This window comes from Neodiprion lecontei, chromosome 2, assembly GCF_021901455.1.
Source record: "Neodiprion lecontei isolate iyNeoLeco1 chromosome 2, iyNeoLeco1.1, whole genome shotgun sequence".
Lineage (NCBI taxonomy): Eukaryota > Metazoa > Arthropoda > Insecta > Hymenoptera > Diprionidae > Neodiprion > Neodiprion lecontei.
The window spans coordinates 12,731,235-12,754,498 of record NC_060261.1 but is presented as its reverse complement, the minus strand read 5'-3'; the positions used below and the strand labels follow the sequence as shown (position 1 = coordinate 12,754,498).

Sequence of the window (23,264 nt, the reverse complement as noted above, 5' to 3'; positions counted from 1 at the left end):
AGCAAGACGATTAAACAAGAATTACAGCTCGATCTTTAAGCTTTAATAACCGCTCCAGGAAAAAACCCTGGACAATATATTATATTCACGGTGTTTTGATCATTCGTGGTGATTAGATCTCGTTCCATTTTCACACCGGAATTGTCCACCAGCTTACATATTTCAATGAACAAACGAATCTTCGTTTTGTTAAAGGAATTATAAACTGCAGTTTTCGTTATCACAGTATCAGAAAAATTTCCGCTAAATGGATTGACGGAGTAATAATTGAAAATAACACATGAAATTCTAGCACCTTACGATAATTGAATTGCGGCGAATACGAAATGAAATGTAAGTCGATCGAGTATAAGGTGAACGTAGTAGCTGGGCATGAAACCTGATGCTGGATAGTGGCTTTTGACCAATCCCAATCGCAGAAGGTGTCGGTTAATTAGAACTGTTCAGCTACTGGTGCGTTGAACCTAATCTCGATACCAGAGTGCAAAATGAAGTGCGGGGGAGTAAAGGATCAGAGGAGGTACTTTGGGCGAAGGATTCAGCGTCGTGGTTATGCGACCATCACGGTTTATTTAAAGATCATTCATTTTTTACTACGCCTATACAATTAAAGTACGGAATTAAATCTATAGACGCGCTACAGTCGGATATCTATATTTATTATATTTACAAATTTTCACCGCCTTTGACAAGGTCGAGTTAATACTATTATGGTATGATACAACTATTTCAATATTACACAAACGTGCAAACGTTAACTCACTGACACATTCGTCCACCCTCCGATTGGCGTACAAGTCTAAATTATATACATGCACTCACATAGTATATGTACACATACTCATATTTTTAAAACTATTATAAATATATATAATATATATACATATGCATATATATATATATATATATAGAGAAATCACACCCAGTTAATTATAACAATGTAATCGTCATTACTGTGTTATTATTTTATGCACTACGATGACGTACGCTCCGGGAAATTATCCTTAAATGGCAATGAAATATTCTCTTTCCATTCGTATTATTTTTTTATTGAAATCGAGGTGTTGGAGAAAAAATTTGACATTTAGATTTTGGCGGACTGGCCTAACTTACTTTATTTGGCACCAATTAGAGAACAGCAATACACTAATGCGCCGTGGATGAGTTATACCTAAATTGTTTGACTGAGTTTGGAATTTCTACTACGTTCCAATCACAATTACAAATTGATATGTAATTAACTTCGAAGTATCGAACATCGCGATCTTCGAAAAAATGAGCGGCAATCATTTGTAATTGCGGATTCACCTGACGCAGCAGCGTTGGTGTGAATGATTATGCCGTTTGAGAATAATTTCGCCGTATACGTAGAGATTTTTAGAAATCAACAGATAGCGCTACATCAACATGGCCGCTCTTGAGCCACTTCGGATTTTGTTTCGGCTCAACGATGACTTCCGGTAACGTACAGCCTTAAAGCGAATATTTGCGGCGATATAACCGATGGCAAGAGTAACTAAATTATGATTTAAGCGCCGAATGAATCCTAGAAACAAAGATTCACTCCGCGCGAATTTACTCGTCCGTCTGCGAAGGCAAAAAACTAGTCGCTTATGGTTCCCTCTTACGAGTACTCCTGGCGGAGAGAATTTACACTCCGTGGGAAATACCGATCGTCACGCGAAAATACGCGGGCGCCGTATCCGAAAGCCGTTGACGTTGTTATTATTACTATCATCGTAGAATTGAGAACACGGCAAATACCATCTGGCTCGCGCAGCATTTCTTGTGTCTTTTATTATCGGATGATTATATTTTCAACTCTGTACACACGCTATAACGCTATACTGACACACATTCTCTCTCTCTCTTTCTCTCTCGCTCGCTCTCTTGTGGGTTTTTTCTTTGGCTCCTCGGGGTACGCAGTTCAAGGGGATATCGGACGTTCGTGTTTCAAAGACAAATTCAACAAATTTTATTCCGAACTATCTTTCCCACCCGTAGCGAAAAAATGATTAGGGATTATGATTGCACTTGTGACCGTGGATTTCCTTGATGAAATAAGTCCACGTGTGCAGTCCGCATTTCGTATATAATGTACTGTACACATTTCTGTACTGCGTTGTTCGATATATGAATTCATATTTTCAAAATGTAAGCAAAAATGACAGAGTCTACGATTTTCACAAGTTCGATAAGATTTGATTTGATTTTGGCGTGAAATGAAAAATTCTGAAACATTATGAAAGCCGAATTTTTCTACGAAACCGGAAATCCCGTGATCCCCTCGAGCATCGCCGACGAATATTATTTATCTACCACTATTATACAACTAGACAGTATATACTTAGAGGCTATACACGGGGGGTTGGGCGCAAGGGGCGAAGAGAATAAGCGGAGTTCCGGGGCTAATTGGGGGTGGCTGGGCGTGGCGGACGCAGCGGCGGCGGCGTCGATGCCGAGGGTGGATACGGAGCGTACCTCATCCCCGTCGTCGTCGAGGAGGGCGAGGGTCGTCGGGGCAGCATGGGCCACGGGAGGCTCGTCGTGGTGGGGGTAGGAAACGCCGCGAAGTGTGTCGCGAACGGGGAGGGAATCCCCCCCCGTCCATGGGCCTGCGCCACCCCTCCGTAAACGAGAGCGGAGGCGGGAGGGAGCCAAGGTGCCAGAGGGTGAGTTCCGCCGTGTTGTCCGCTTCCGTCGTGTTGGACGCCTCCTCCTAACCCCGAGGACGACATGGCGAGGTGCTCGTAGAGTCGAAGCGGCGGCACGCCGCATCGCACCAACTGTTGTTCCATCAGCTCCATCGGATCTCTGAAAGCATCGTCAAAGAAAATGGTCGTGAGTCTCAATTCCCAAGGTAACCAAACGCGAGCGAATCTAACCCGAGCTGACGTTACGTAACCTAACCGGAGTACATTCACACCGAGAGGACATCTAGGCCGGTACATTGAGAGAAATTTTTAGTTACGGTTACCGCTCGGTCCTTAACTATTTTCATTTTTTACCACAATCGCCAAAACATAGTTCTAGGTAGAAAATAAAAATTAGTTTTATAGCCTGTTACCGGAAAGTCTGATATCCGTTGCTATTCTTTCTCATTACGATCACTGTTACTAGATTTTCTTGCAACTGTTGCGAAAATTTAATGCTTGTGCAACGATAAATTCACGATACAGTCTTATTTAACTAAGAAACGTAGAGTAAACCGAACGAACAGATTTTCCGTTGCAATTACCAAAAAAGGATCGACAATAGCGCAAAATGGTTACGCGTACCTCGTTTTTCGTTATTCCAACAATGGCTCAAACAGTTTTTTTTAACGATACCCGTTTAACTGAATTTTTCTAGTTACTGTAACAAATGAAATTTTTCTCAGTGTACGTAAACACTGAAAGAACTTAACCTAATCTTATCTAGTATTATTTAACCTAACGTAACCAAGCATAATCGCATATTTGGGAGACAGTTCTGATTAGACACAGTATAAAATATTATACTTTGATAAGAGGCAGGCCCCGATCAATAGTTATTAGAACTTCGTCAAATCATAGTGTGTTGGACTATGATCGAAAGTACTGTGCTCAACGACGCGACGATAATTAACGCGTACGATTATTTTTTTCTGCTACCCTAGTTGATTGCATGAAACTCGAAATATTTGGACGACTGACTCAACGCGTAATGGCGGCAGTCGCCAGTCTTATTCGAAGGTATTGAAGTGTGCAACGTATCATTTGTGACAAGCGGTGGAGTAAAAAAATTAAGGAGAGTTGTCGAGAAGCTCCAGCAGCGGAGCACGAATCAATATATTTCTGTTCATAAATTGAAAAAAATATCACTGAGCGGATATCCGGATAACATCCAATGAGTTATGAAGGTATTTACAATATGCCAAAGACGGAGCTTATATTTTGGGTTCTCTGGTGGAGTTCTAAGAAGTTTCGAAAAATAGAATGTTGATAAATGGTCTTCAGTACATCCAACAGTATTTTTCGTTCCACGCTACGGTGGTCCTGACCATGGTTTTTCACCCCTATCCATTTAAAACTGGCACCCACGGGGACCATCCCGCATTGTTCACAACGCTTTCTCTTTTTCAAACATTGCGAATCCCATCCGCGCAGCGGGATTACCGGCCTTAAAAGCCACAGGCTAGAAACTCTTATCACGTGTACAAGGAAGTACCGGCTAAGCAAGAAGAGTAAATCTTGCACTCATCGTCATCGTCAAGTGTGATAGCCTTCGAGTCTGTCTAGAAAAAAACTGATTCGCGTTATGAACCGAATGCCTTTGGCTCTGGATCTGACTCGAAATCGTGCGAATATGGCGGTCCATGCCAGAGTAGAACAATGGATTCTGCATATGGGCACGCGTGGCGACTGCACAAGAAGGACGATGGCGTTTGTTTTTTGTCTCGTTCCTCAGGCCCTTCCGACCCTTCTACACTGCTTAGCGAGTAACACGACACCTTGTGCACGGGCATGCATACCGAGCCAAGGGTATGCACACCGTCAGAGGCATACTGAGCCAGGACCCAGCCGACGTAGGCCAGAGGGATTAAGGCCCTGAAGCTAATCGTCAGCGTGCTCGGACTGCCCGGACGTGCTGGACCACACACGGCAGCGTCCGCTTCCATTCATTCTCCTCGTTGTCGTAAAACATCGCTGTCAAGACCCAAACTCTATTGAACCACTATTTGCACTCGTCTGTCTGTACTCGAAAAAAATTACCTTTTTCACGCATCGGGAAAAATATCATTGTTTCATAGTTACCGCGAAATTTGTTATTGTAAAATAGATTTTCTCGGAGTAGCGTGTAGAATGAATAGGTAGAAAATGCGACAGGTACCGAAGTTAGTTTTTACTGTAACTATGGTTTCGAACACTACATTTTCGGAGAACCGCGACATCAGTCTTGATATGATTTTATGGTTGCATCAACATATGTGAACCGAAGTACTGTACCGACTGTATAAAAAAAAAAAAAAAAATACTCCGTGTTAAATTTTCGATTTATACTTAAGAAACGCATTTTCATTCGGCTTTACCGTAAACTACGTTTCTCGATGACAGTAAAAGATGAATATATTTGAGAATTCGTTGGGGGTTGGTTCATGGACGTTGGTCACAGGGGACGATTAACTCAAAATACATGATATTTATGTGAGTATTGTTGAGTATTATTCACACGAGTATATTGAGTCGTATTCATTCAATAGCAATTGGATTAGGCAGAGATATATTTAAATCCTACTATTTCGAAAACGTCAATACTTAAATTAATACCGAAAATGGCTACCAGCATTTCTAGGTCCTTCCGTACCTGTTGGTTCATCCGTGCCTGGAGTTCGTACAATGGCTACGGCTAGAAATTATTCTCCGTGCAGATGATGTGCAGTACCTGTTAGTTTTTATAAATACCTGAAATGCACATTCGTGCAGTTTGGCTTTCACACTGTAATCGAGTACCTGGGCGCAAAAAATATCTAACGCAACCTAGCACGTGATTGCTTCCAGTTTGATTCCATCGTTGCCTAACACCTCAGCCTCGATCTTCCTCATCTTTAAAGCTTGTTCGTGTCTTATTTCAATGAGGTATTATTTCTGTACCGCAGAACGCGTATCGAGCATGCAATACTCAATTTTTCACTTAACTTTTTACCGTATTTGTGGGTCAAAAGTACTATTCGTGTTACCGTGAGTTTTATGAATATTTCTTCGCTTTCACAGCCTTTTGCAACAATATCAGAGTGGTTCTCAAAGAAACGAAGACATGTAGAAGTAATTTGTGTAGCACAGAGGATAAACTCGTAAGTCTGGCCCTTGAGCAAGGACTGTAACAATAAACTAGAAAAACTACTTAATATCAAGTTTGCAAGATCCCTGGTAGACGTCAGGTGAGAAGGCTCAACCAGTCTTTGGAGTATTTTTGCCCGCAGGGACTGTTTAAGAATTCTCGTCGGGGAAACTAATCACTGAGTGTTGTGATTTACAGCCAGAGTAAAGATGAAAGATGAGGCGTGAGGCGTGAGGAAAAGGAACTTACTTCACAATGTTAACCTTCTTTTTCGTAAAATAGCTATCCTTGGTTACGTGACAAGAAAAAAATAAATAAAAAATAAAAAAATAATACAATAGCATTAATCACTATTGCTTCGACGATAGTATAACGATTTAATAGATTCTTGCGCACGAGTTCCAGAACTGAAATTTCTCAAAAACCAATCGGCCGCCTATACATCAATCCAGCGTAACCTGAATTACTACTCCAGTTTTATCAACTTGTCGAACCTAACCAATAAACGAAAATCCGATTGAACTACAGTTGGGTCTACAGTTTTTTCAGACCGTCACAAGGAAAAGGACACTTTTCTGCCTACTTCCCACTTCTAATTCACTTTTCCCTAAAAGGACAAGGTGTACAGTGTCGGGGGTTATTCAAAGGTTCGCCTATAGGTATAACTACTGAGTGCGTAGCGTGTGATCGTCCGCATCCCATGATACGCCTTTGAATAATTCAGCGCGGTGTGCTCGGGGCGTTGGATATATGTATTACATGTGTGTGCCTGCGTGTGTGTGTGTAGGTGTAAAATATATATGTATATACATACATATATATATATAAAAATACACCAGTCAGACGACAGGGAATATATTCTCAATATATTTTACTCCTCGAGAGCACACGATATCTTTAAGTATTTCAGACGTTTGAGAACAGTGAAATTATTGTTTGATAATCTCGTGGCTAGAACGGACAATAAGATGAATTCCACCGAACGGCGAGGCCCGGTTATTCCGCTGCCTGATACAAGCGTTAGGTAAGTGGTAGGATAATGATAGGTTACACCCGTTGATGGTCAAAGGTAGTCTATCGAATGACTCTCCTCCTCTTACCTCACGCTCCACGATCGCTCCTCGAAGCGGCTACTCAAGCCGCACACAAGTAGACAAGGGTGGTCTGAAAATACGAGCTTTGAAACGTCAGCTTACAAGAAGAGAGTCGCAGATACGCGCGATAAATGACAAAAGGACTTTTGTCATGTCGAGGAAAACTGAATACTTTATCACGAATTATTTGGACGCGTTCGCGCCAGCGAATTTTTGCACTCCCTCGGGATGGAGGTGAAAAAAACTTGATTTCAAGGTCACCGGGATACAGAGAAAATAATTTATTCATCTGTGGGGAAAAAGACTGGGGTCGCAACGTAGAATTCTGTAGAACCATGGCTAAAGAGGATCCTGTACCGTAAGGACTCTCGACGACCTTATTTCCATCAGATAAATTGGAGAAAAATTGAATTTGGAAGCCTTGAACAATTGGCATAGATCTGGTGAACAGTATGATACTAACAAGGAGATTCGAGTATCAGAACTACGGATCATGGATTTTGCTGAAACTTCTAACGGTGTTTCTTGGAACCGAAATATGGAACTTCTGATGCATGATTCTATCTACCGGACCTTTCTTCGCGCAATTTACAATAGATCAGTCTCAAATTCACCGGTTATACTTCACTGTAGCTCTAAAGTATTAATATATCCGTTTATATTTCAATCTGTAAAATATTGTCATCGAAACTTCGGCGGTGAAAAAGGAAAATTTATATTTAAGGTAAAATACACGACAGGTTTTATTTGTCATCAAATTTATTTTATTCATCAAATTGCTGATAATACCAATTTTACACAAAGAGAATTGAGGCCTGTGAGATGTTATTACATATCGTGCAGGCTTCATATCTTAAGCCAAAGAAACGATTCTAAAAGTTTGAGCAGAATCCATGATCTGCTTAGGTGTCATACTCTCCCTATAAGGCTATTTATAATCGTTAGTTAGGTTAGTTAGCTGAACAAAGCACTGTGAACGAATCGTATCGGAAATGCTATAGAGAAATTGAAGTGGCTTTAAGTCGAAGATACGTGGTGAGTAAAAGAAAGAGACAGATATAGAAAGAAGAGGTTTAAGGCGGTGGTGGAGAGACAGGCAAGGTATAACAGCGAAGAAATTAATAGCCATAAAATATGAATAGAAATTAGCGGGTTTGGGTTGGCGTGACGCGCTCGCTCGCTCGCTCGCTCATTTCCTTTCGGCGCGTTGAAAAACAACAAAACAACAAAATACGGTCGAGCCTGTAATTTAGACGGCTGCCGCCGACCGCGCCGAGAGCACGAACAAGCAGGTAGTGGTGTATGAGCATGAAGTAGGTATGTACGTGCATCCGAGAGAAATGCATGTTGGTAGGGTTCCTCTGACAATGAGGAGGATCGGGGTGTGAACGAAGCACGCGAGTGTAGTGGAAGGTTGGTAGGTGAAAAAGAGGAAGAAGCGGTATGCCTATGGTTCCCGGACGCTATGGCCCATCGTCCAACGTCGCACGGTAGGGTCTGCTAGGTAATGATCCGCGATAATGACCCTAACGCCTTCGTCCCGCCGACACTGACGACGTCAGCGTTGCACTGCGTCGACTTTTTCCGTTCTTCTTCATAAAATGGTGGATTTAATGACTTTTTCGCACCGCTGCATGGTTTGTACCATTCGAAAGCTGAGAGTTATCGATACAAATTTCTGTCAATAAAATTTACGAGCATCCGCAGGATTATGCAAAATTTACTTGATCGATTATTGGTATTGACGACGCCTGGTCACTGATCAGAAGCTATTTTCAGGTGTCGACACTAATTCGATACCAGTTTTTGGTATTACTGTTAGATACATTGTTTGGTTAATCGCACAGTTCAGCGTAACTTTTTTTAAAAGTGAATCAGTTTTAATTTTTTTATTTGGTCATTGGTAATTCCAGTAGACTTTACTGATGTTTTCATCGATAATCACTATTTATACACAACTTTTTCCGGCCCATTGGTTTGATCTGCTTACAATTAGTTACGCAACTGAATTTCTTCTCGGGATCGAGGGAACCAGCCAGCATATCTCCACTCATCGTGAGCATGACCCCAAACGGTAATTACGAGTATTAACCGAAGTTGACGAAACTGACAAGCAGATGATAATCCGAGCGCCATTTGGTCCGATCGACTAATATAATAAAATCATTTGAAATCAGATAGTTGAAAGAAACAATATCACCAGCAATAATCACTATTTCTTCGTCAATAGTATTACACTGAGAGAAATTCATTTGTTATAGTAAGTAGAAAAATTGAGTAAAAGAGGTATCGTTAAAAAAAACGACGTACGCGTAACCATTTTGCGCTATTGTCGATCCTTTTTTGGTAATTGCAACGAAAAATCAGTTTCTTCGGTTTACTCTACTTTTTTAGTTAAATAAGGCTTTAACGTCAATTTATCGTTGCACGAGCATTAAATTTTCGCAACAGTCGCAAGAAAATATTGTAACAGTGATCGTCGCGAGAAAGAATAGTAACGAATACTAGACTTTCCGGTAACGGCTAAAAAGACTAATTTTCATTTTCTACCCAGGACTATAATTTTCGATTGTGGTAAAAAAATGAGTTAAGGACTAAGCGGTAACCGGAACAAAAAAAGTCATTCTTCTCGTTGCGCATCAGTTTCAGAATCGATCCAGCGAGTCTTACCAAGTTGGCGAACCTGACAAGCAGACGATAATACGAGCGCGGTTCGGTCCAATCAACGCATGGAATCGACTTGTTTGACGCATGCGCACTTGAATTTGCGGTTTCCTAAGATTGCGGCGGTGCACCGTAGCCCATAACGCAGTCAGGTATAGGAGAAGAATATACGAGAAGGATGAGGAGGAGGAGGAGGATCCTTTCTCTCTCTCTCTCTGTCTTCCTCCGTTTCTCGGGGAATCGAACCCGGCTCGGAACAGCACCGAAGATCGATTCGGGCGGCGTTGTTTTTGCGTTTTAAACGGCAGTTATTAGCTCTGCATTGCTGCTGGGTGCCGGGGCTCGCCGCGCCGCAGCCGCCAGGCTTGCACCTCGAGGTTCCTCTCCCTCTCGGTAATGCAGCAGGCCGCTAATGGGCCAACGCGTTGGGACGCTGGCGTGCCGGGTGGGGGCAGCGCGGCGGCGGTAATGACAGGCCGCCCGCTCTCGGAGCTAATATAGATGAATGCCTTACCCTCCCTGCCCTCCCTTCCGTCCCCCGGGCCGGAGGGAAGGAGACAAGGCGCGCTGCACTCGCTCGCTTCATCGCTCGATCGCCGAGGGAAAAAGGGAAACGGCCGGAGAGTTGGAGAGAGAGAGAGAGCGGGGAAACCCAATGAGCGAGAGAACCAGAAACCCCCAGGGCCATCTATCTATCAGCGCCGGCGTGAAGTGGGCGGGTGCTCGCGCTCTGTTGCGGTGAACGGCCCGCTCTCTCATTAAGCCGGTGCCGCCGCGCGCATGCTCGATGGCCCTTCCGCATTATCGGCTCCGCAGCCGGATTTCTATCCTATGTGCTATTCCAGCCCCCCCCCCCCCCCCCCCCCCCCCGGCGTACGTCTGTCGAGGGGTACGCGACAAAATCGCTAGCGATACGCGTCGACTTAAACTCTTGAAATTTTCTGCAAGGGGGCTCGTTGTCGAGGCACTTTGTGGAGGGAGTCGAACCGCGGGAACGAAGGTTAAAAAATTCGACTATCGGTGCTTGGGAATAAACTTGAGAGTCTTGACTCGACGGGAGAAGAATGTAAATAAGATTCTTTGAAAACGATCGATTCCGAAACAACTTGAGTCAAGATTTATTAGGACGCTGTTTACATGGTCGGAATGAAGTTGTATTGTAGTACTTCGACGAAGCATTGAAATACGAAAGAACGGATATTATATGTACATTAGGGTGGTCCTCATTTAGAATGTTGACGAATTTATTCCGGATCACCCCACCAAATCAACTATAAATAATTTAAAAACAATTCACAATTTTTTTCAGATTTTTATATCAACTGTAACCCGTGACTGTAAGAGGAAGGATTTCCCAATTTAAAATACACGTGTTTCGGACACGTTCTTAGTATATATTTTACTGTAAGAGTAATAATGTTCGAAAAAATCCATAAATGTGAGGTTCTAGTGAGCATTAGTGCTACTATCTGAGAAAAAATTCATATCATCATAACAGGTAATATAGACAATTGGATTTCTTATAAATAAAAAGAAAAAGTCAAATTTCTAGGGTGTGCAATTCGTCGAGATTGGTTGGTATGATGATGTGAATTTTTTCTCAGATAGTAGTACTAATACTCACTAAATCTTCGCAATTACAGATTGACTCGAACATCGTCACTCTTACAATAAATTATATGCTGAGAATGTATCTGAAACAGGTGTATTTTAAATGGTGATATCCATCCATTTACAGGCACGGGTTAGAATTGATATAAAAATCTGAAAGAATTAGGAAATTGTTTTTGAATTATTTATAGTTGATTTGGGGGGTGGTCTGAAAAAAAAATCATCAACACCCTAAGTACGGATCACCCTAATATACATGAAATATATCAATAACGGTGGGTTGAACGTTTATTTTACGTATTTATTCATGGAAACAAAAGTATTGCAACGTTTGAAAAGCGTTCGACAACTCCGTACTTCAAGCTTATGCTCGGGCAGTTATGACCCGTGACAGAGACACCTAAGGAGTCGAAATTCTGAAATTATTCCACTTCTCTCCCGGTAGCGTACAGAAGAAAATTTGACATTTAATTTCCAATCTGATCCTCGACCATCAAACTATGTCACTTATTTACAAAGGGAAGTTGAAATGATGAAAAGACGGGGTAATGAATATCTTTCAGTTCAATGTCAACAATATTTGAAAAACTAAATTTCTCTTACTCGTCAAACTTTTTAAATTTGAAATTTATCTGAATATTGTAAATGACAAATAAGTAGCATAATTTGATGTAGATAATTATTAAATTGCAAATTGAATGCCAACTTTTATTTTACACTACCAGGAAAGCTACATAATTATTTAAAATTATTGTGGAAAAAAGTATTCTCAAGCACTCTGATTTTTCACGTCACTCGTCATTCTAACCAATATCTAGGAACTTACTGAGTACAATTAATGCAAACAGATACGAGAATAATTGTAAATTTTACAAAAATTTATTGATAATTAGAATTTTTTATTTAATCAAAACAATTGGAATTACACTCGTGTCCCCTTAACGTGCGAACCTTGAGGTTTACCAATTTCTACACGTTTTGAAACATCTTCTTTTTACACGGGCATGTACGCGTTAATTTGTGTACAGGATTTAGGTAAAAAAAAAATAAAAAAAAAAAAATAATAATAATATTTTTGATAAAAAAAAATCGAGCTTATAAGGTATAAGTTTGGTTATGCAAGTTCTTCATACAATGCATTATGCATTATACTCTAACCTATACAGTATACAAGTACAGCTAATAGATCCGCACGTTATAAAAATATGACATTAACTTATAGCAGCTAGACTTGACGCGGCGCATCTGACTATTTCAGTGTCTGTATGTATAATGACTTGGTTTTTTTTTTCAACGGTAATCTCTTAAAATCCGTATATTTGAACTATTCCCGATAAATTATCTCCATCATAAATAAAACCTCATCGCAGTCGGTTGAACGGTGTCGGAGATTTTCATCGTGGGTAACATAAATAAAACGGCAAATTTATATTATAGAAGAACAGAAAAGGAGGGATAAAAGGATGGTGAATAGTTTCCTCTCCTCAATTTTTTTTCAATTTGAAGAACAGTTTTTTTAACTTGTCAAATTGCGAAATGCGATGCATGCGAACATCTGTCAAACTAATTTTTCTAACCATTTCACCGGTAGAAGTTTGTCGGCCTGCTTTAATGAACGAAAAAATTTACATGTCGGTATTTCAGCGAACAGTTAATTAAATATTCGAGCAAGCAGAATGCGTTTTACGGAAAAAATCGTGAATTGACATCGAGCCAGCTAGTTTCCCGTTTATTGAACACGCCGACTTTTTACCCGCTGCTCGACAAACGCCCCAAACCTTTGGCCTGCCTCAGGCCTATGTTGATTATACGGTTTCGACTCGCGTTAAGGAAATATTTATGCATATATCTCGTATAGCAAACGGTGGTTTCACTCTTGCCCCGAGCCTAACATATCCAGGACGCAACATTCAAATATCGGAAATAAAGATTTCGAGACTTTTCCTGAGAAATCACGTCCGCACAGTCTAAACATAAACTGATTGTAGCGTTTTTCAAAATCGGTCTGGATTTGTCGATAATTTTTATGCATCTCACTCTTCCAAATTCCAGACTTTCTAGATTTTATTATACAAAGTAGACGGTAGGAATGTGTAAGTGCTGCGTTTAACTCGTATCAAAATGTTCATCGTACACAGTCCCGAAATCATTTTCCGAAAAAAGCAATCCTAGCACCCAATGTTGAGTTCTATCTGATTGTCAGTAATACCTAGAAAATCGACCGAATCCCCAAGTCCTTTTGGGCGTGAGGGTAATTCGTTTGTCGCCTCTTCCAACCTAGCCAGCTCATCTGTCGCCGGCAATCTACAATCTCCTAGTTTCGGGGTGCGCGTCGTCGCAACACGCTTGACTCGGAAGAATGGAACTTAAAATGCTGCTAGTTCATCTCGGGTGTGAGTTTCCTGAAGGGCCACTGTACACGGCTGGTAAATTTATAGACCAACACCTTTTGCACGAATTCCGGCTAGAATATACCTGCTGAGTACCTGTGCGAAGACGTACAATAGCGCTTAAGAACATCGAAGCTTTGTCGTTGGTAAAATATTTCGACGTTCGATCGAAGCTCACTTCCAAATTACACGGAGATAAGTATAGCTTGTGTGCGGGGCAGGTGCTGAGGCTGAGAAATGGAAGGAAAAAGGGATCGCATTTAATACCTACCTGTGCTTTTAGATTCGATTAAGAGGGTTCACTAAGAAATTTAAAAGATGTGTTTCCGAAATTTGAACAAACTTTAGTTTGAATTATGTACCTCTATCTAGGCATTCCTTGTTCGTGGCAATAAAAGTAAATTATTTTTTCAAACATATCACTCTATTACCATTCCTACTCCTGCATCTTCTAATTATTTTGTAGTCACGCTTAATTACAGACATTATTCAAAATTGAGAAATACAGACAAACAATCTTGATCGGTTGCTTTTCAAGTGTTCCGAATATCTATAATATGAAATACTACTCGAACCATTAAACCTAAATCGTACAACCTGAATAAAACGAATTATTTCCTATAAACGTGTATCGACTCGTTTTACACCAACGCGAATTATAATGCATCCGATAATGCGTCCTGACTTCCAATATTAGCCATAATTATAATTGATTTATGGATATATTTTGTATCACTAGATATTTGTAATAATCGGATTTTTTCAATTAAGCGCAAAATCCGTGTTTATAATCACATTCACAGTCGGCGCTTATTCAAATTGTTTTACCTGTGTAAAAAATATTAACTTGTACGCATAAGTATTATACGTAAGAGACAAAAACATATTACTTACCGGTCAAAATCCGTCAGCCTGGATGAATCGCGAAAACCCTTAGCAAACGGATTGCTGTCAATTTTCAACTTGGTTATCTGAAAGAAAAGTAGATATATAATAATAATCCTCAGGCGTTGAAACGAATGCGAGTTGCGTTGGATAAAACGTGTTCGCTAAAATATAAGGCGATGTTATTCTTGAAAATCATCATTTCTTTTTTGAATGTAACATCATATCAATAATGTAATACTGCAAATGTATAATAAGCTTAAGATTGCGTACCAGCTGATTCTGGTATGCCGTAACCGCAGTAAATATGGCTTCCGGAAAGATGAAAGTCTTGTGTTCCTCATGCTGAAGGTCCGTAATCGGGCTGTTGTCCTCCGGCGAACGACATCGAACCAAGTGTATTCTTGGCTGGTATCGGTGCATAGAGTTCAAGATAATCTGCAAAAAAAAAGAAAAAACATACAAGTCGAACACAGTGGCTTAAATTTTATTACCAATTGCCAATATATTGCTTTATCATGAATCAAATCCACGAAAAGGACAACATTTGTTTTCCAATTGCTTGACTTGAGATTTTTCTTCCTTCCGCTTCGAGTGCTCAAATTTAAGGGGGCGTTAAAATTTTTTGTTTCATCGACGAACACTGCAAATCGTATTCTACACGTTTATCTCGTCCTGAGGAAGGAAATCTCTTCAAACTGGTAACTAAACGTTTGGAAGATTAATCAGAACACTGATGTAAATATATTTCGAGTTTCGAGGTTACGAATTTTTTTCATAGCGCCTCGACAAGCACAATCATTATGTTTTCAATAATCCCATCTGCGAGGAGCGGAAGAAGGTGTAAAATAGGCATTGTGGAATTCGTCGGTAAAGCAGGAGTTCCCTTAACCGGCTGAATAACGTTTGAATGATGAGTGACTATAAAATGATGGGATTCATTGTTCATCGTCGAGACTAGAGGATACGTAGAACTCCCAAGAAGATATCGCGCGATATCTAGTCGGGCATGAAGCACGAAGCAAGTAGAATGTAGATTGGATAGATATGGCAGAATGGATATACGAAAGCTGTGCCCGCCGAGCGAGAGATCGAGCCGCGTCGTGAACCGGTATCATACGCGACACGATTAGTCAAAGAGTATCCTACGCGTGTAGCGATTAGCCCCCTGCAGCGGACGCCGAGACTTTCTTTATTTTTCGGTCACGAGACAGTCGGCCCGGCTAGGACCAATCGCGTTTCATAACCTCATACTCATGTGAAATGATGAGTGAGAGCTAAACTGTTTTCCGAAGTTGTTTAATGTAAGGTAACCTTCAAGTGTTTTCACTACGGAGTCACATGACCGGTTCAAGAGTATTTACGAGAATCAGTCTGATATTTTCACAAAACTTCTAATTGATTTGAAACTTTTTGCAAAATGATCGTGCTATTGTTAGCAAGTGCGCTAAGGTCAGCTAAGGCTAAATAAATATCGTACAGATTTTTAAACTATTTGTTTCACTGTGAGACGAGTTTCTAGGTTAGTTTTTGGAAATTATTCTATGATCGATTCATATGATAATTTATCGACCGAGGATATCGCAAGATATTTTTAATCGACTAATGTTCGAAAAACTTAAATGGGATCGATTCTCGTGAACATATTCCTTAAATCAGTAACGCGGCTCGGGGCTCAACAAAGTTTAACGATGAATCGAAATTTAGGAAAAAAGAAACACTCTGCTAGGAAGTCTTCGGCAGTGTTATATGCACGGCAATATTCTTTAAGAATGCCTTAACCTTTCGGCTAACTTGATTTCGGTTCGAACCAAAATGCGAGTTCGATTATATACAAATTATGTGACAATCACTTCCATTCTCGCACGTCGGCCGCATCGCCAGTCATTTATATACCGAGTAAATGTAATTATCGATGAACATCTTTGACACCACATTTACACCGATCTATTCTTATCCAATCTGGAAACAGCTAGTTGTAAAACGATTTTCCAGACGATCTCTGGCGATTTCTATAGCGAATAAGCCCAATATATATAAATCGGGTAAAAAAACACCTGCAGAGTTGAAACATTTTGAAGCATCTAGTTATAAAACCTCTTCCCACATTGTTGACGTGCAGGAGTGATTTTTATTACGCGGTAGAAATGTTGTTTCAACCGTGTTCACCATCATTGGCGCAAATAACATTACCGGAGATTTTATGTTTGTTCTTTTTTTATTTAGATTACGTAACTTCTTATTCAGACGATCCAACATATCAATGCTTGAGTTGGCTAGATTGAGTAGCCTAAATAAGAAAAGAAAAAAACGAAACTAGAATTGTTAGGGAATTTCGAATTCACATTTTGGTTACGTTACATAGGGACTCTTGGTTTCTTTCCCATATGTGTATAATTATAAAACACTGCGTTTAAAACAGAGAATAATTATTTGCTTTTTGCACGCGAGAAGCGAGCCGGGTACGAAGTTTACGAGGAGCTGGTTTCAAATAAAATAAAATTCACAATAAAAACGAACTGTGAAACGAATGCACGCGAGCGCGTAAGCACTTAGAATTCTAACCTCCGGTCATCGCCGTACCAGTCCAAAGAACCCACGGTAAAGGTGTACGAAATGTATAAAAAGGACTTGTGCCACTTGGTTTGATAATTACGTAGTTTATTGAGCACGTGATAAGCGCTGACCGGACAGCCCGGCAGGTAGGCTACGTCGTTAGCATACGTCTGTCTGACCGTCTAACCGTGTGCATATGCATACGAGTACCAACGTGCATGACCGTAGAGGGGAGAGGGGTAGAGTGGAATCAGACTTATATTATAGCTAATATGAAATATGGAGGCGGCTGCGTCCTCGCAACTGTTGAAACCCACCTAACGGCTGCAGGTGGCCCGGTGGACACGAGGATATCCTTCGCTCTCCCTCTCCTTCTCTCTCTCTCTCTCTTTCTTTACCTCCCTCCCTTCCCTCTTTCCTTTTTCCCCGGCCTCTATCACATTTTACTTCATCTCTCTGTGTGCAGAGCCTCTCTCTGTATAAATGATGTATATGTACACATGCATATGTATGCACGTACACAACTGTGGTCAAAGTGTCAGACTGTTGAACAGTCTCATGCGGACACGTTGGATATAGGTTGTAATAAATACGGAGCGTACATTTCAGTTTATAACGCATTGAAGATCAGATAAGGCGAGGAGGCCAGGAAATCGAAAGATATAACTTTGGTAAGAAATGAACGTTAACGTTTCTTTTTTTTTATTTCATTTTTTTTTTTTCTCATTTAACCATTTATGTTATGTTCAGCTACTTTATGTACCTACGTTATACGTTCGACACGTGTGACTGGAGCCCGTATAACGTTAAATTGAGATTGAAGTAAAATTACTGCGGTAGTCGACGAACAAATTCCTGTATCCAAGAAGCTACAGGACAGCTGGTTATCATCGTGTTCATGCGCACACCTTATTATACATAATTCGTTTATTTTCCACTATTTTGTATCCTGCACGGTGTATGGTAGATGTACCGTGATGATATCAAGAAACTGTTCAACTAGTTTGAATAATTTAACTCTTCGAACAATTTCAATTTTTGAATTATTTTCACACCTCTGTATCATATGAAGTATCCTGAGGTTGACGTTGAGGTTACACTAATCGTGAGAGAAATTTTTAGTTCCGGTTACCGCTCAGTCCCTGATTATTTTCATTTTTTACCACAATCGAAAAATATAATTATAGGTGCAAAATTAAAATTAGATTTGTAGCTGTTACCAGAAAGTCTAGTATCGGTTACTATTCTTTCTCATTACGATCACTGTTCCTATATTTCCTTGTAACTGTTGCGAAAATTTAATGCTTGTGCAAGAATAAATTGAAGTTAAAGCCTTGTTTAACTAAAAAAGTAGAGTAAACCTCAGAAACTGATTTTGCGTTGCAATTACCAAAAAATGATCGACAATAGCGCAAAATGGTTGCGCGTGCCTCGTTTTTCGTAATTCCAACAATATTCAAACAATTTTTTTAACGATACCTGTTTTACTGAATTTTTCTAGTTACTATAACAAATGAAATTTTTCTCAGTGTATGTTGAATATTGAAATAGCCCGACAATGAGTCACTTACTGCTTCATTTGGTTCCGCAATAAAATGCAATTTCGAAAGCGAATGGATCAATTAGTGAACATGAATAGTACTGCTGGGATGAGTTCAATCAGAGACCCTAGAGATGTTTGCATCAATTATAATCACTATTCACTAGTAAATAGTACAACGTTGCAACGGTTTCTTGTCGATCGAGTTGAACTACTTCGTTCCAAAATCCAATTTCATTACGAGATGAAAAAAATAATCACCTCGCGGTTTGACGAAGGTGGCGAATCTGCAAGCGGAAGAAAACCTGAGCGTGATTGATCCAGTCAACCAGTATGAAATAAAATTATTCGAAACATGTGAATTTGGATACTCAGTTTCCTCAGAATATCACAGTACATACATAAATATATGCATAAATGTGTGTTGCGTTCCCGCGCAATATTGAGCGCCATTCAGCGTATACTTATACAGCAATACGTTGATCTATGTATAAAGCAATGCCTACTGTAACCCCATCGCGTGTCTACATCAAATTACTTCAGAACATGATTGGGATGACGTCTTAGTAATTCCAACAGTGGCTGTTGTGCATTGAGGATGATGTCTTGAGGAAACCGAGGCGTATTTTCAGTTTTTTCGAGTACCGTTTGCTCGGCATGAAAATCTTTGCATGGATGATGTTTCGTAAACTCAGGGCAGTACAAACTATGCATGTGCATACCTGCAAATTAATGGCTATTCTCTAAACGTAGGAATCGAGTACTTGAACTTTCGCGTGCGCTTTATTCCAAGAACGAGAAGAAAGAGAGAAACCGAGAGACGCGATGAGCAAGTCGCTGGGCTCAGAACAGACCCATTAATGTGCAGGTCTGTACTTACCGTAGAGAATGATCCCTATCAAGAAACCAAACCAAGATTTTTGTGCATATCCTTCCATCCGCGTTCATTTCAGGCGACCGAATCAAAGCCTCCGTGATTGTTACAGTACTTCGACGTGGGGCAGTTGACGTACAAACCATCACCCATATCTCTCATCTCGTTAGGTAGCAGCAAAAATTAATCACGCAACTTTGTTGAATAACTGACATATGCGTTAGGTGCTCGATCATGACTTGGAAAGTGATCATGTGAAAGATTTAACAACACGTTTATCGTGAAATAATTATACCTGCGTCAACTGACATTCGTTGGTAGGATGCGGTCATGCGCCCCTGTGGAGCCTCCTGGGTGAAATTCACCTCCGTGACATTAGCTATACAAAGTCGCTACATGACGCCAGTCGTGTAAAACAACTCCGCGTGCTGGAGGCGCGGCTAATTGTACAGGAGGGCGCAAAAGGTGTTTTTTCTTTAAATTGAATAGTTGCTTGTCAAGTCCTGCCACCGACCTTTAAATGCTCGGCAACTATCGCGCAACACCAAAAAATCAACATTTCCTCACACCTGTGGTTTTACAAATCTACCTTACCAGTCAAAGTATCATTGTTATCATGTTCCTCTGTCATCCGTTTACATAACCTCAACAACAATAAATCGCAATTCAATTCTCACCCAATACACTGAGAGTGTACGTTATAATGTTTTCTAGTCTACTTGCATTCACTGTTTTACGATATTTAGATTTTGAATTCTATTTCAGGGAAGATTGCGGAAGATGGAGGGTGGTATTAAGAAGATGGCAGTGTTGCCAAATTATAGAGCCGTAAAAAAAGGTTTAGGAAATTGTTAAAAAATACGAGGAATTCATGGTTCAGTTGTAGAGTATTATGCAATAACCTTAAAGCGAATGAGAATACAGCTACGAGTATATAATTATATTGTTTCCGTCGATATTCCAATTTTTTCCTAACGATTACACAGGATTAGCGATTGTAAATCCTGTGATAATTTCTCGGAATTTGAAGTGATGTTATAATTAAACAGAGGAAAATAAGTATCAAATGCCATTTGCCGAGTATATGGGTAAACCGTGAAACACCCTGTACACATACTATACTAATAATATTTGCCCGGCATACGTAATAGGCTCGCTGTAGCTATTGTTGGCGGCCATAGCACCGGAGATTGAAAGTGATTTCAGCGGAGTCCACGTTTGTTGAAAATGACAGAATAAAAGATGTGAAAAATATCCAGAGCGGAACGATAAGACAATGATACTAGTTGAATCGAAAATGCATATCAGACGGCGAATGCTCGTAGCGTCGCTTTTGGACCACCCTGTAGACCGAGCAGTCACAGGCGGGGGTCTTATAATATCGCGTCATACGAAACGATGAAATAGTGCCCGTGGCCAAGGAATGTTCCCTACCACTTGAGTCCTGAGTTCCGAGTCGTCGAGTTGACTGGCGTCCGGACGACGATGGTGCGTGTGCAGCGAGAAAGACGAAGTGAGAGGCCTATTCCCCACTTGCACACTAGCAGGCAACTCACAGCGAAACGCCACGAAGGAGGTGGGTGTGGGTGAGCTATTCCCGTTGAAGAAGGAAGGACGGTGTTCGTGTGCTTGTGCATACGACGTCAATGGAAGGGAAGAGGGCTAGACTACCCAGCGGGTAAAGAGCGCGGGCGTAGGCTACTGCCCGTAATCATCATGACAAAAGGTCCGGGCAAACATTCGAACAATTTATTAGCCTATACGAAGTCATCGTTACCCCTGACCGTTGTCAAGTGTGCGTAACAGCTACGAGGAAAGGGAGTCAGTCGCGTCCGTACCTCCACCCACGGAGCGAATGTATCCAACGCTTCCTAAACCTCGTCGCGGTATTAAATACCGCTTGGATAACTCCACCATGTCAGGTAGCTGCTTTACGCGGAGAGACTATCCGCGATGCCTCGCTAAGGAGATGAGATGACATGTGAGAAGGCTGGACAAGACTTACGGATAGTAATTCAACTCGTGGCAAAATCGCGGTAGCTCAAGTCCAACAATAAGTGGGTTTATCAGTTCAGTGGTACCATTACTCTGAACTCAGTCTTTGTGTATTTCAAGTGTTACACGTTAAGTAATTCATACAGTCCATATGAATATCTGAATAGAACGTCAAAAGATGACTTACTAAGGTAAAAAAGGAAATAGACACCTAAGAATGTTTTACATTCCACGGAAAATAATTCCATTCGAGATAAAATTGCGGTAGCTGATGTCGTTTAGGTAGGCATACCAATTTCATCGTACCATTACCCTAATTGTAAGCTCAATCTACGCGCCTTTCAACTGTACGGTAAGTGGGTCAAAAGTTACATCTCAGTTTTGACTGCTCAGAGACTGACGGTCATTTTTTATGCAGCCTCTCAGGGCTGGAAATTTTTGAGTTGATAGCCAGCTACTGCAACGTGAATTCATCCCGATCGACATGACGATACATTCTTCGGAGCTTGTATCATAAATCCAACCGCACATTATTACCCAAAAAACGTCACACACAACACATACATCAAATAGAGTCAAGATGTCCTTAACGCATGCAATGATAAGATAATATTACAATGTTTTCATTTAATATAACAATCATTTTGTCGAAACCGCGGATTAAACGACAAAGGGAAGTACAACTGTATTTGTGAACTTAATCAAAACAAAGTTTAGTCATTTAACCTGCTTCTCAGCAATACTTTGAACTATAAGTATGGTTTACTCCAGTATTTTGAACCGAACCCTCTCTCGATCAACTCCATTTACTTCCGGATGGGGCAGGGTTGGAAGGAACGCGTAAAAACGGCGATGAAATTTTGTTCAATTTCACTGACAGCTATATCGCAGGATAAAGGAACCGGTGAAAAGAAAAGCCTGTCTGCATATTATTGTGAAATCTGTATTAACGACCTATGGCTACGTGTGTGGCTCGAACATAGAGTGTGTGGTGTAAGGTACGAGCTTCTGTAATTGAACAGAGTGGCAGAAAGTCTTGTTCGCGACGGATATACTGGTAGCCTGGTCTCCTAATAGAATCAAGTGGCGAAATAGGTGTGCACGCACAAATCGCGTTTCTGTGGTCCCTGTATATGCGTACATTGTGACGTGGATATATATTCCTACATTTCACCAGCTCGCCTGCGGATCGATCGGACGAAGTGGCGGGCAGCTAATATAGTGCCAAGTAAAGAGTTTATTCACGACTGAACAAAGTTGATATGCCAGAGCGTGACTTGTAAAGGAATAGCACCTCGCTTCTTGGCGATAGCTCGTCTGTAATTTGGGAAAGTAGCACGGATTACAGACCGACAACTATCTGCATACGTGATATTGTGTGTCATGGATAATTATCTTGAATCTACTCCGTCGCTATTCGCACTAGCGCTAAAAGCAGTCACAAAACGTAAGATTTAGGAAACGAAAAGTCCGATCACGCGAATGACGAATAAAAAATAGTGCGAAGAACAGCCGTGCGTGAAAGGAATGGTCCTAAAATTATCTCGACTTTACTAGATGCGTTTGTTTATCGTGGCAAGAACCTCAGGAATGGTGAGACTAATTCTGCTAAAAATTTAGTCAATTTTAAGTTAGGAAGCACCGCGTCGATTGAGACCAAAATCGGAAAAATCTCATCATTCGTTCTCGAAAGATACGTGATCAAAAAATTGATCGAAGATATTTTCAAAATGCCTAAAGACGTGGAGTTCTAGTGAGACCTGGACTTTCAAAAATCACATTCCCTCTTCTTTGGTGACAGAATAGCGGAAAATGAGAGGCGATAAAAAGAAACGTACTGTAACCCCATTCATCGT

The 23,264-nt window shown here is 40.7% G+C and overlaps 1 protein-coding gene and 1 long non-coding RNA gene across 3 annotated transcripts in view; one reads left to right on the top strand and one right to left on the bottom strand.

The window, feature by feature from the left end:
• Nucleotides 1–560: 560 nt before the first annotated feature.
• The window catches only part of LOC107216540 (T-box transcription factor TBX20-like), a 35,049-nt gene continuing 12,345 nt past the window's right edge, over nucleotides 561–23,264 (bottom strand). The window contains exons 4-6 of one of the 2 annotated variants that reach the window (XM_015653760.2): nucleotides 14,717–14,881; nucleotides 14,453–14,529; nucleotides 561–2,814 (exon numbers count right to left, since the gene is read on the bottom strand). In XM_015653760.2, the coding sequence (XP_015509246.1) occupies nucleotides 2,409–2,814; nucleotides 14,453–14,529; nucleotides 14,717–14,881 (648 nt within the window). In that variant the 3' untranslated portion in view covers nucleotides 561–2,408. Of the gene's footprint in view, nucleotides 2,815–14,150; nucleotides 14,387–14,452; nucleotides 14,530–14,716; nucleotides 14,882–23,264 lie in introns of those variants that run through there. The other variant, XM_046731375.1, reaches the window with a different exon arrangement.
• On the top strand, nucleotides 17,584–20,351 carry LOC124292886. Its single transcript, XR_006902835.1, has 2 exons — nucleotides 17,584–17,670; nucleotides 20,179–20,351. It is a non-coding gene; the product is annotated as an uncharacterized LOC124292886 (long non-coding RNA).